General features: G+C 41.7%; 1 protein-coding gene across 6 annotated transcripts in view; it reads left to right on the forward strand.

Moving 5' to 3' along the window:
- LOC147018169 (lysine-specific demethylase 2B-like) overlaps window positions 1-935 on the forward strand; it is a 110,039-nt gene extending 109,104 nt beyond the window's left edge. For all 6 annotated transcript variants that reach the window (XM_085897587.1, XM_085897590.1, XM_085897586.1 and 3 more), the window contains one exon: window positions 296-935. In XM_085897587.1, the coding sequence (XP_085753713.1) occupies window positions 296-471 (176 nt within the window). In that variant the 3' untranslated portion in view covers window positions 472-935. The remainder of the gene's footprint in view (window positions 1-295) is intronic.
- Window positions 936-14,553: the final 13,618 nt, after the last annotated feature.

Raw genomic sequence — 14,553 nt, forward strand, 5'->3', positions numbered from 1 at the left:
ATGACCTATTGACAATGCTGTGAGCCTCTCACTGCACCCTGACTTAACGTCACACGTACTTGTGTGTGTACAAGGAAACTCAACACACGATCTTTCTTATTAAGTATCTAAACTTTATGAAAAGAGGTGTTTAGTGTCATCATATAGCAGTTTCCATGAAAACCTCCCTTTGTTGTCGGCATATTTTGTGGCTTCTGACAGACTTTTGCCGTCAAGTCTTCCACGGTAAATGAAGTTCCACATAATGTGAAGATCAGACTAAAATTCCTCCTCAATTCTCCCTCTCTCTTTGCAGGCTGTCCTCAACTAACGGACGAATGCCTGCCCTTCTTACGCCGATGTTCTCGCCTGCGCCGCATCGACCTTCGTTTCAACCCGAAGGTTAGCTCGGTAGCCTGCGAACGCCTGTCCAAGCAGCTACCTGGGCATTTTGATCTTCCTGAGCCTCAACTCCTGCAGAAACATCTCTGACTTTTGATCCCCCAACCTCATTATCCCTCCCCACCCCAACTCCTTTGCCTCTACCATTTGGTCTCCATTGCACATTGTTCGCTCAAATTTATCAATGCCTCTGTCACCCCAGCTAAAGCATTTCATTTCAGGAAGGACAATGCCACGTGGGGATTTGAACCGGACACCTTCTGGATGTTCACCGGTTGCTTTTGTAATGTACATAGTGTAGAAGATAATGTTAATTTAAATAGGCAGGGATTATGTGAATCAGGGGTGGAGCTTTGAACTCCATTTTTGTCCCTGTGTCCACCTTTATGCCAGGGCCCGCAGCGCTGTCAGGGTTCAAACCTTGTATACCTTTAGCGGTTTTTCGCTAATCAATCTTTGTATATGTTTCCTTTCTTCCATCTCCTTCAACTTGTCTCTGAATCTAGGCCTGTTGTGAGAGACAGAGTTAATAAAACTGCTGTTTGGATTTTCAACCTCTCTTGTGGTTTGTCTGCTATCTGTCTTAGTGGAGCAACCTTTAAGTCTGTCTGTCATTATAATATTTACCTTACCACCGAAGGTGGACAGAGGTTATGTTTTCCGGTTGTCCATCTGGCTGTCCGTTCGTCCGTCCATCCGTCTGTGATAGTTTTTCGTTACCGTGATAACTTTAAGAACGGCTGAAGGCATCCAAGTCAAACTTGGTACAAGTAGGTATAATGATATAAAAATGACCGGATTAGATTTTTTGGGTAAAAAGGTCAGAGGTTATGTTTGGTAATTTAAGTGATTTTTCACCATCGAGATAGGTCCAAAAATGGTACAGGACTTGGCACGATATCTCAAAATGTTATGGATGGATTCGGATTAAATTTGGTTGATGAGTTGGATCAGTGACAAGACCAAGCTGATTAGATTTTTCTTCAGGTCCGGATGCAGATCCTGCCGAACAGTGGGATACAAACACAAACTGTTCAGGTTGGCAGAGGTATGACCTCCACTGAGTGCTGTTCTAGTTTCCTTTTGTTTTTATAGTAGTCTTATGGGAGAGCTAGTACACTGATCGGATCAAGAGGTCATAGACAAAAACAGGATGCAAAACATACATCCATGCGATGGACAAGATGGACAGAGCAGATGCACAGGGTTGACAAGATGGACATAGAAGGAAACTCCAAGGAAGGAAAATTGGAAGGAGGAGAAATTTCGTTGGAGTTAACGAGCATCGTAAATATCATGGTTTGTTTTCGATTCGGGACGATCTGAGATAGTGGTGAACAGCTACCTTGAAAACTTGAAATGAAGAATGAGATTGAAGAGGATGTGGAAGCTAGTTGATTCCACAGGTGGGGGAAAAGAGGAAGAATTGAGTGGAAGTGAGCAGTGATCCTGGGTTTAGGTAGTTTCACAAGAAGGGGGTTTACGGTGGACTGTGTGAGCCCAGTAGAAAGGTTGGGGGGGGGGGCAAAGCATGGAAAGAGCTAGAGGGGGCAAGACCAGAAAGGAGGCAGTATAAGACAGACAACCGACCTGTCTGCGATGGTGAAGTGATAAGCCCATATCCTCAGCTTCATCGTGGGAGATTCTAATAATCTTAAAGGCCTTGGTTTCCACGGCATCAACCTGAGCAGGATGAGAGGCAGGGAAGCCAGCCAGAGATGAGAGCAGTACTCCATCAAGCTGTGGCTGAAGGCCTTGCAGGTGGATAGGAGTTCAGGACTGCCAAGGTAGGAGTTCCTACGATGGGAGATGCCCAGTCAGCAGCGGGCTTTGGAGGACAACGTTGAAATGTGTTTTGCTCGAGAAAGATCATGGCTGATAATGAGATCGAAGAGTTTGAATGACTGAACTTCTTCAAGAGGATTGTTAAGAAAGTAGATGGGAGGGTTTGCCAGACATTCCTTTCGGAGAGAGATCGTGAGAGACTAAGATTTTTTTGGGATTGAAAGACACATTCCAAGTGTTTGACCAGGTTGTGATTTTATTCAAAGTCTGAAGAGGGGGAAGAGGCTGTCTGTGATGACCTGCCTTTCTGGAGGATGAGGGATGCCATGGCAGAGGGTGGGGTCATCAACAAATAGAGGATTTTACAGAGTCAGATTGATCAATGATGAAGATCAGGAAAAGGTCTGGGCCCAGAACACTGCCCTGGGTCACTCCAGCCTTGACAGGGAGAGGAGATGAAAGGATTCTGTTGAGAGCCACATGTTGGTTACGAGAGTCGAGGAAGTCAGTCAACCATGTGTAGAGTTGGCCTTGGATGTCATAGGCTGAGAGTTTTGAGAGTAAAGCAGGATGCCAGACTGCCTCAAAAGTACGAGATATGTGCAGAGACATGGCCCTGATCTCATGTCTGACATTAAGGGCCTCCATCCATTGTTGGGTGAGTAGAAGCAGCATGTCAAAGGTAGAGTTACCTGGTCTGACACCGAATTGGTGATCTGAGATGAGGTTGTTGGAGAAACGGAAGGATATCATATCAACAGCGATGATGGATTCCATGACCTTGTTGATTATAAGTACGCTGATAGGTCTATAGTTGAGAGGATCAGTTTTTGCTCCTTTTTTATGTGATGCGGTGATATTGGTGGATTTCCAAGCAGATGGAAAATAGCCTAACGCAAATGACAGGGTGAAAGCGCAGCAGAACAGGATTTTAGAACACGTGAGCTGATGCCATCCGGTCAAAATTATCTTGTCTTTGACCATTTGTCATTAAAATGCAACCTTTCAATTGCACACGATGGCTGACAGGATGGCGGTGGGGTATGCGCACTCACCTCTAAGCTGTCTCGCCTGGGTTTGAATCTCGGCCCAACTATAAACAGTCATCCTGGTGTCCACAGGCAGGTCGATTGATCAATGCGTGTGCCGTCCCTTGTATGGACGTTAAACTGGGCCTCCCTTCTGCTGGCATTTGTTAGAGGACAAACATCTCACGGTGTCCTTCACGAAGAGTAGGCGAGCTATTCCTGGCAACTTGGCCAAATTCCTGCCCTCACGACTGCTTGGAAGGCAATGGAAAACCACCCGTTATTACCTTTGCTCAGCAAGCTACCTCAGTAGCACCAGCCACCTTATGCTACATCAGAAGAGAATAATTGCACCTGGTGCTCACAATAATTAAAATGGTGAAATGCAAGTCCTAACTTCTGTTTTTCTTCAGACATTGTTTCTCAGAGCAAAAGAAGATGTGATGAGGTGTCAAATAAGTCATTCCCATCCCCATGTGCTCCTTCACGCCTGACGGCACTGATGCACTTCCTTTAGATATCAACTCTTGCCCCCCCTCCCCCACTCCTGTCTCTTGCTTTTGCTCAGATGAAGGGTTAACGTCAAAAACGTCAGCTTCGTCCTTACCTCGGTTAGCATAATAACAAAACGGGTTCCCTTACAAGGTACTTTGACATAGTAGGAGGTCATTAGGCCCATAAAAGCCGGTGCTATTATTACCAACTTAGGGTTGTTTCTCTGTGCTCTGTCCTTTTTTAATACTGAGCGTCAAGCAAGCAGCACGTGTCATTTCAAATGCCCTTGCTGTCGAAGGCGTGGGAGGCATTGTTTTTCGGGTCATCTGTCCGTCCGTTCGTGATTTTGGTTCCGACATACCTTGTGAGCCGCGAAAGGGATTTTTACCAAACTTAGTACAGGGATGTACTATGTTGCAAAAATGAACTGACAACATTTTGGGTTCAAAAGGTCAAAGGCCAAAGTTGAAGTGCCCTTTAATTGAAAATATGTTACTGCAATGACATATGAACCACTCAAGGGATTGCAACCATATTTGATACACCTATGGGCTGTAATACAAGTATGAGCTGATTCAATTTCAGATTGAACAGGTCAAAGGTCATGTGCCCTTTGAAAATCATTTTTCAGACCATAACTCGAGTTAAAAGCCTCTGATGTTGTCTCTCTTCTCGTTATGTATTTTCTTTCTCTCAAGGGACCTTTAATTTTTTTCATGTGACCTTTAATTGACATTAAACGTAACAGTGGGTTGGCATTTAACATGAGCAGCGGCATAGCCATCGACCCAATTCACATCAAAATCTACTTTCGAGTTAGTCTTTGGTACAATTCGGCCAGGATTCGAACCACTAACTTCCCAGACTCAAAGCGGACACTCGAACCATTACACCGCCGAAGCTGGTACCTCAAACCGAAGCTGGAAAGCTGAATGAACAGAACGTTCATTCTATCCATTGTTCCTCTTTGCCTTGGTTAGCAAACTTCAATGAAGGTTTTAATTCCATTAATTGTTCATCTTTGCCTGGGACATCTTTCTCTTGATCATGTCGAAGGAGCCAGATCAAAGTGAAATAGGAGCTTGCGCAGCTAAGCCCAGAAGTGAGAAAAAGGTGGTAAACTTAGAGGTAGAGTACACCTTTGACTATACCCGTGTAAAAAAAAAGGTTTCAAAGCAGATTTTGCAAAACAACAAAGCTCTAGAATTTAGCCAGAGCAACTATACTCGTGAAAATCACAAAATGTTCAATTGTAACGTTCTGTTCGTGTTCCCATCTGTACCCCTGGTTTGTGAAAACATAGAACTCATGTTCAAATCCAGCACACCAGGTGTTTGTTTGTACATTGTCTACTAATATCCTTGTACTTCTTGTAAATACATTGATGTCTCATTTCGTTGTCTTCCACCACATATAAACAACCTCCTCCACAATCTTCAGATTAATGGGAGGAAAAAATATGAGTAACTAGAATATATCCAAAGTTCATGGTGCCACACATGATGTCGTCGTCGGGTGCTCCTTCTCAAAGAGGAAGGTTTTTCCAAGCACACTGGAGTGCCTGGTGTTCCATGTTGAGAATAATCAAGTTGCTTTCTTCCAATGGGGCTGGTAGGATAGTCTATGCCCGAAAGGTACAGTGCCTATGGAATGTCAACACCCCCTTTTTCAAAATTGTCACCTTTTGTTGCCTTGTAGCCTAGAATTGAATCAGACTTTTTCCACATTTATTTACACATTGTAACCCACAACTTCCCAGTGAAAAACAAATTCTCCAAATTTCAGAAAATTAATTAAAAATACAAAACTAGAATATCTTGGTTGGATAATTATCATATAATATCACTAATAATTATGACTTATAAGTGTCCACCCCCATGAGTTAATACTTGGTGGAAGCACCTTTGACAGCAATTACAGCTGTGAGTCTGTTGGGATTGGTCTCTGCCAACTTTTCACATCTTGATCGGGCAATATTCGCCCATTCTTTTGTGCAAAACTGTTCAAGCTCAGTCAAGTTGCATGTGGAGTGTTGACTGACAGCAAATCTTCAAGTCATGCCACAGATTCTCGATTGGATTTACGTCGGGGCTCTGATTGGGCCACTCGAAGACATTTATCTTTTTGTTCTTTAACCACTTCAGTGCAGCTTTGGCTGTGTGCTTCGGGTCATTGTCATGCTGAAAGGTGAACTTCCGTCCCAATTTCAGCTTTCATGCAGAGGGCAGCAGGTTTTCCTCTGGGATTTTTCTGTATTTTGCTCCATCCATTTTCCCTTCTACCCTGACAAGTGCCCCAGTCCTTACTGGTGAGAAACATCCCCATAACATGATGCTGTCACCATCATGCTTCACAGTAGGGATGGCGTTATTTGGGTGATGTGCTGTGTTGGGTTTGTGCCAAATGTCACGTTTTTTTCATTTTTGCCAAAAAGTTCCATCTCAGTTTCGGCAGACCACAAAATCTTTTTCCACATGGCTTCAGAATCTTCAGTGGGTTTTTTTTGCATACCTCAAATGGGACTCAAGATTTGCATTTTTGAGTAATGGCTTCCTTCTTGCCTCCCCACCATAAAGGCCAGACTTGTGGAGTGCGGAGTATTGTTGTCACATGCACACATTGACCACTCATTGCCATAAAGGCTTGTCGCTCTTTAAAAGTTGCCATTGGCCTCTTGGTGGCCTCTCTGATCAGTCTCTTCCTTGCTTGATCATCCAGTTTGGAGGGACCGCCTGATCTAGGCAGGGTCTTCGTGGTACCATACACCTTCCACTTCTTAATGATCGTCTTGACTATGCTCCAAGGGATATTTAAAGCCTGTGAAATATTTTATACCCATCCCCTGATCTGTCTTTCCACAACTTCATCCCGAAGGTCTTTTGAAAGCTCCTTGGGGCTCATGGTTGTCTTTGCTGTGTAATGCACTACCCCGTGGAGGAAACCTATAGGAACAATTGATTTTATTCTGAAATAATCAGAATCACTGCGATTTAACACAGGTGGAGGCCAATTAATTTGGTGTGTGATTTTGAAGGTGATTGGTTACACCTGAGTTAATTTAGAATTGCTATTATAAGGGGGATGGACACTTATCCAACCAAGATATTCTAGTTTTGTATTTTGAATTAATTTTCAGAAATCTGTAGAATTTGTTTTCCACTTAGAAGTTGTGGGTTAAATAAAATGTAGAGAAAGTCTGATTTAATTCCAGACTATAAGGCAACAAAAGGTGAAAATTTTGAAAAAGGGGGTGTTGATATTCTATAGGCACTGTATATGTACCCTCCTCTCTGAGCTGTCTTCCCCCAAGGTTCTAATCCAGACCCAACTATAAACTGTCATCCTGGTGTTTCACAGTCATGGTCAGGAATGGTTGTCTCCTTGGAACATTTTTCGACTGGTCATGACATCCTGGAATCGTGTGGAGTATGGGCCTCTGTTATTGTTTTTATCTTGTTCCCTTGTCTGACACGCCTCCGTAATGTGGGATGGAAGACAGGAAAGGTTGAAAGCAAGTGAAAAAATACACCAATTATTGAGGAAGAGTAGAGACCATTGTGAAAGTACATGTTTGCTTCACATTTGACCCACACTCTCACAAGGGTCGCACTGGTGTGGAGCCGAAAGTTTGGAGATTGATTTTTTTAGCGAACTTCTCTTCTGTGTTTTTTTTTTTTAAGCTCACCGAGAACGTAGTTCTGGGGAGCTTTCGGGATGGTGCTTTGTCAGTCTGTCTACAAACACTTACATCTTATTCTCTGAAACTACAAACTCGATTTCGATGAAACTTGATCACAACCTTCATCACCGGTGATGTACTAAAGTTTGTTCATGACATTAAAGGGGTGGGGGGGGGGGTTGCCACCAAAAAATGTGTTTGCTTTCTTCTCCGAAACTACGCATACAATGTCGATGAAACTTGACCACAACCTTCATCACCCATGATGTACCAAAGTTTGTTAACGACTTAAATGAGTTTAAAAAGATCATAAAATGTCATAGCCCCTGGTGTTTTCATAATTTTTCTGCATGAAGTTAAAGGGATAACCCATATTTATGTACAACTAAAATGGCCACCAATCTATCTCCCAGTCGGCCATCTTTGATCAGATCGCAAAATAAAGTGAGAGGCACGTGTATGCCTTCATGTACTGTGCTTGTGCCAAGTTTGAACAAAATCAGACCACGCATGTCTGAGAAATAAATGGTTGGAGACATTTAAGTAACAAAATGGCCACCAGTCGGCCATCTTGGATCTGATCTTGGGGGCAAAAAAAGATAACATGCATATGTAAGCCATCATTCGTTATATGTGTGCCAGGTTTAAACAACATCGGTAAATGCTTGTCTGAGAAATGGTTGAGGACATGTTCAACACCAGGTTTAACAAAAAAATTTTAACAACTAAAATGGCCGCCAGTCTCCCAGTCGGCCATATTTGATGAGATCGTAAACTAAAGTGAGGTGCATGTGTAAGTGATTAATTTCCACGCATGTACTCCAAGGAATTTCCTCCCATACGCCACATCTGGCATGTTTGGAAAGATGTTGCCATTTCGTCTTCCTTGGGGTCGTGGACTTGATCACTGTCAGAAAACGAGAGACTTAATCGTTTTTTTGCTGATGTCAGATTTGAACAGTTCGATCAGTATTCTCAGTTTTGCTCTGTACCCTGGTCAGATTGGGGTAAATTCCTTTCGAAATACCGAGATGCTTTCTGATTACTCGCGTCATTGGTGTTACTAAACTGATGTGGTTGTGTCTTAATGACGATGCAGTTTTATGAAATTGTAAACGGAACTTAAATGTACATGATTTATGTGATCTGTGTGAGTAAAAGTTATTCAATTTGATTGTGTGTTCTCATCACACGTGTTGGTTTGATACGATTAACTAATTAAACAATCCTCATGTCCTGTTACTGAATTTGTTGGTTGATGTTTGTAAAGAAGGTTTTGGTTGTCCAGGTGTGCCTTGGTGCATGTCTTGCGAGAGTATGTAGACATTGTCTGCCCCTGATATATCTCTTGGTTGCATGGGTGAAGCCTGTAGGGCTTGTATGTGGATGCGTTTGTCATTCCATACTCGATGTATTTATTGTAAACAACGAAGCATCATTTCATCCATTGCTTGAAGTATTTACTCTGCTGCCTGTGATGTATCTCTGCTGAGTAGCATTTTTGTACCTTTCAGGGTTCTTTTATTACCTGCATATTCGAATACAGCAAGTATCAACCGTCATCCTGTGTCTTGCTTAATTATTCCCATGTCACACAAGTGTATGCCATCATGTACTGTGCTTGTACCAAGTTTGAACAAAATCGGACCATGCATGTGGGAGAAATGGTTAGGGGACACGTTTAAGTAACAAAATGGCCACCATTCCGCCATCTTGGATCTTATCTCGGGGGAGGAGGGGGGTGGAAACGAAGATGTGCATATGTAAGCTATCATTCGTTATCTGGGTGCCAAGTTTGAACAACATTGGTAATTGCCTGTCCGAGAAATCGTTGAGGACATGTTCAACATCAGGTGTTTTTTTTATTTTTTTTTACAACTAAAATGGCCACCAGTCGGCCATCTTTGATCTGATCTCGGAAAAAAAATTGACATGCTTATGTAAGACATCATTCCTTATCTGTCGGCCAAGTTTGAACAATATCGGAAAATGCATGTCCGAAAAAAGACGTGCATATGTATAGCATCATGTGTTGTCTTTGTGCGAAGTACGAATAGAATCAATCGATACATGTCTGAGATATAGTTGCACGCACACATGAGCATGAAAAACGAGGCCAAATCCAAACGCCACCGTTTCGGACCAAGTCCAATGGGGCCTAAAAAAAATCGGAGACATAACATTGGTCTCTTGGTACATTTTGTGATTCCGTCCCATATTGACGTCGTCCTCAGGATCATTATTCTACCAGGTGAGCACCCAGGGGTATTGCCCCTATTTTTATCCTCGCTGAAGGAGAGGGTATTGCATTTGGGTCCGTTTGTTTCTTGCAAAATCGAAGATTTTTCAAGTACATTGGTTAGTCGATTTTGTTATTCCATCTGTCTATTTGTCACCTCCAGGTCTGGTTGTTTGTCGCCTATTTAAACCGATCTTCACGAACCTTCACCACATGGTAGAGTTTGTCATAAAGAAGAAGCCTATTGTTTTTGAGGTAAAAAGGTCAAAAAGTCAATAAAAAACCAATGTCACCCGCAGGGTGACCCGTATCTTGCCAAAAGGTGACCACATGTGACTTCTTTAAGGTCACACTGAGGTGAACAGAGCTGCTATCCACCAGGAGCGACTCCTTGAGGAATATCTGCCTATGAGAGATTCCGATGAGAATCGTTCTACAGAGTAACCATGAAAAATATGCATTTTCCTCATAACGCCACGAAATGACGTCATAATGTCTCAAGCTTGACATATCTAGAAAGCACTCATCGAGGTGTTCAATTTGAGGAACTACACGATATGGTTCCTAAAACTTGAAAATTTGACCTTGGGGTCAAATATATTTGACCTTAGGTGCTAACCATGAAGGTCAAGGCCAATCGCCACCAAAAATTAATCAGCTGAGCGCCAGACCATATACTACATTCCCATAAAGTTTGGAGACGATTCGATTAAAATTACTCAAAAAATAAGGGTTTCGTCGACTCCCCTGATTTGCGAAAGTGACCTTGACCTTTGACCTTGACCATCAAAATTGTATGCGCTGAAAGGGACCTCTATAGGCCTCTGATATGCGAAGTTACAAAAATTTCCAATGATAACTGTGCTCTGCAGAATTTTTTATACATGATTACAGACAAACAAAAAAATTAAATTTTCATGAAAAATCCGTTTTTTCGTCATGACGTCATCAAATGACGTCATAGCGTCAAACTTTTGACAGATCTGGAAAGCACTTATCAAGCGCTTTCATATGAGGTATTACTCAATATGGTATCTAAGATTTCAAAATTTGACCTTGGGGTCAAATATGTTTGACCATAGGTGTTAACCATGAAGGTCAATGCCAATCACCACCAAAAATTAATCAGCTGAGCGCCAGACCATGAACTATATTCCCATGAAGTTTGAAGACGATCCGATCAAAATTACTCAAAAAATAAGGGTTTCATCGATTCCCCTGATTTGCGACAAAGTGACCTTGACCTTTGACCTTGACCTTCAACATTTTGTGTGCTGAAAGGGACCTCTATAGGCCTCTGATATGCGAAGTTACAAAAATTTCTAGTGATAACTGTGCTCTGCAGAATTTTTTATACGTGATTACAGACAAACAAACAAACAAACAAACAAACAAAAAACATACAAGCTGACTAACATATCTTGCAAAAACTTCGTTTTGGCAAGATAACAACTTTAATAGGTGGTATTTCTAAAATTGTCAATTTTCATCTGATTTACCTGAAATTTGAAGAGGATTTATAATTCAGGTCACAATTCAACTAGCCAATTATTTTTGAGGTCAACATAGACCAAAGGTCAACTAAGGCGGTGTTTCTAAAATCCTCAATTTTCATCCAATGACTTGAAATTGGAAGAGGATTCATATTTCAGGTCACTGAATTCAACCAGCCAATTATTTTTAGGTCAGCATGGACCAAAAAGTCAATGGAGCCCCAAGGTCAACAACTAAGGTGGTATTTCTAAAATCCTAAATTTTCATCCGATTGACTTGAAATTGGAAGAGGATTTATATTTCAGGTCACTGAATTCAACCAGCCAATTATTTTTAGGTCAGCATGGACCAAAAGGTCAACATAGGCCCAAGGTCAACGAATCTGGAGGTATTTCTGAAATCCTCAATTTTCGTCCCATTGACTTGAAATTTGAAGAGGATTTGCACATCAGGTCACTGAATTCAACCACCAATTATTTTTGAGATCAACATAGGCCAAAAGGTCAACATAGTCCAAATTTCTAAAATTGTCAATTTTCATTCAATAGACTTGAAATTTGAAGATGAGTTGCATATTTGGTCATTGAATTCAACCACCAATTAATTTTGAGGTCAAATTTGTTTTATGGATTCTGCAAGTATCATGCTCTGCATGACGTCGTCTTCTTGTTTGTTTATTTGTTCCTCCACACAGATCTTTAGTGTTTTTCTCCACAACCGCTTGTCGGATTGAGACAAAATTTTCACCATAGGGGCAACTACTCATGTCGAATGTTTTATTGATAAATATGACGTCATAGGTCACGTTGTGTGGCAGCCATGTTGTAAAAATGGGAAAACTTTGGACCTCTATCTCTGAACCCGCATCAAGGAAAAAATTGACACTTGGCACAAGGCCAGTACTCCTCATGGGGAATCAGTGTGATATTGTATGACGTCATAGGTGCCTTCATTATGATATCATTGTGTATGTAGAACGCTACATCTGATCAGGATGAAAAATTTTGAGGATCATCTAGGGATAAAATGTTCCACAGAAAAAAAAAGATGACGTCATTGGTCACGTGATTCAACAGCCATATTGTTTTTTAAAAACCCTTCAAAAATCTTCTTTGAAGTGGCTGAACAGATCGAGGTAAAACTTTACATGTGTGACCACCTATCCATGAGGAACAAAAGGTTCACACATGTGACATCATAGGTCACATGGTTTGGCAGATATATTCGATTTACCTTGAAACCGATAGAAATATTTTTACGTTTTTCCAACATGGCTGCCGTACCACTTGACAAATGACGTCATAATTATCAATGAAACATTCGACATGAGTAGTTGCTCCTATTGGGGAAAATTTTGTCTCAATCCGATAAGCGGTTGCGGAGAAAAATACAAGTTCTGTGTGGACAAACAAACAAACAAAGAAACAGACAAACGGACCCAAATGCAATGCCCTCTCCTTTGGCGAGGGTAACAACATATTTTACACAATAAATCCTATTCATGCAAAAACGGTCTTATTTGCCTTAGAGAAGAGTTTTTAAGAGATCACCTTTTTCTGACCACGTTTTTTGCTCCAAATCGCTATTCTAATGCAGAAACGCATGTTTTTCAGCAAATAGTATGTACTTTAGCTTGTACAAAGCAAAACAATACATTTTACACAAGAAACCAACCATATTCATGCAAAAACGGTCTTATTTGCCGAATAACAGCGTTTTTACCAAATTCGCGTGTCCTCACCCCGTTTTTTGTTCCAACTCACTATTCCAATACAGTAGTGCATGCTTTTCATCAAATAGTGTGTATTTTAGCTTGTACTAAGCAAAACAACACATTTTACACAAAAAAATCTCATTCATGCAAAAACCATCTTATTTTCCTAAATAGCTTGTCCTGGCCCCTTTTTTCACTCCAAATCACTATTATCATACAGAAATGCCTGTTTTCCATCAAATACTGTGTGTTTTAGCTGGGACTAAGCAAAACAACACATTTGCTGTTCAACAACAAATGTGAAAAACAACATAACAAGCAAAACAACACATTTGCTGTTCAACCAACGTCTTCTTGGCATACCTGAACATTCTTCCATCCATCCCTAGAGTTCACCTAATAGATGAAACGCTCCGGCGTACTTCCCTTCTTGGATGTCTTGGTTGATAAATCGGCCGACGCTTATAAAACCACAGTCGACCACAAGTCTACTTTTACCGGACAGTGTATTAAGTGGGACTCTTCCAGTTCCTCTAGAAACAAGATTGGATTGATTGGTATCTTGGTCAATAGAGCAAGAAAGATCCTCACCACAGATAAACTCCATGCTGAAATTGAGACCATCAAGACTATTCTTCTTGATAATGGTGTCCTGAACAGATCATCACGAGATATAAAAATACAAATTCCTGAACCCACCAAAGAATCCTTTAATCGGACCGGGTAAATGCCGGTATACCTACGCTTACCTTGGAAAGGCAAAATGTCTCAACAGTTTGAAAACCACATCAAACGGACAGTGTCCCATTCTTACTATGCTGTTCAATCACGAGTGATTTTCACCACCCGCCGGTTGCTTCTATCAGTCCAAAAAGATGTTTTGCCTGCCTCTCCTGTAAGCTAGATTATTTACGAATTTCAGTGCCAGTGGATCAAGCCTGGTGTTGGCTTAGTGGTTAGGGTGGCGGCTTGGGATCCTAGGGTCATGAGTGCAATCCCCGTTGGCCACTGAATTAATATACACCAGGAGGTTGACTCAGCCTGTCATCCTTCCGAGATCGGCAAAATGAGTACCAGTGTACTGGTAAGGGGGACACTGCATCAGCGGCATAGCCGCGTCCCAACCAATGATGCAACCAGCAGCCACAGGGGGAGAGAGAGAGAGAAAGAGAGAAAGAGAGAAAGAGAGAAAGAGAGAAAGAGAGAAAGAGAGAGACAGAGACAGAGACAGAGACAGAGACAGAGACAGAGACAGAGTGATGCTGGGTACGTGGGCAACACATCTTTGAGATTGAAGGATTGCATTGAACAACATGTCCCTTTGGGGATCAGACGGGGTCAGTCATCTGAACAGAGACAACCAACTTGAGCTTGTAAGAATGTACATAGTTCGACAACTATTCCCTGTGCCTCTGTAATTGGTCACCATTTACTGAATAATCCTCAGTGTGTGGAACAATATCGTATTGGCTGGTTTAAAATCCTGAGTAGAGGATGCAGTTTAGCTCAGCTTTGTGCAATGGAGGCCACATTCACCAGGTCAACCAATCCTATTCTTTTAAGACAGAAAGTATCTGTCAGAACTTTATATCTCTTTTGACTATGATGGCTTGACTGTGTCACAACTGTACCAGGGTCCACCCCCCCTTCCTGAACCCCCACCTCAACTAGCCCTCAGCTAATTAGCATTATGTTTCCGCTGGTACTTTAGTGATTCATCTCCACATAATCATTATTC

This window comes from Eptatretus burgeri, chromosome 10, assembly GCF_056783735.1.
Source record: "Eptatretus burgeri isolate ZD-2024b chromosome 10, Ebu_testis_v1, whole genome shotgun sequence".
NCBI lineage: Eukaryota > Metazoa > Chordata > Myxini > Myxiniformes > Myxinidae > Eptatretus > Eptatretus burgeri.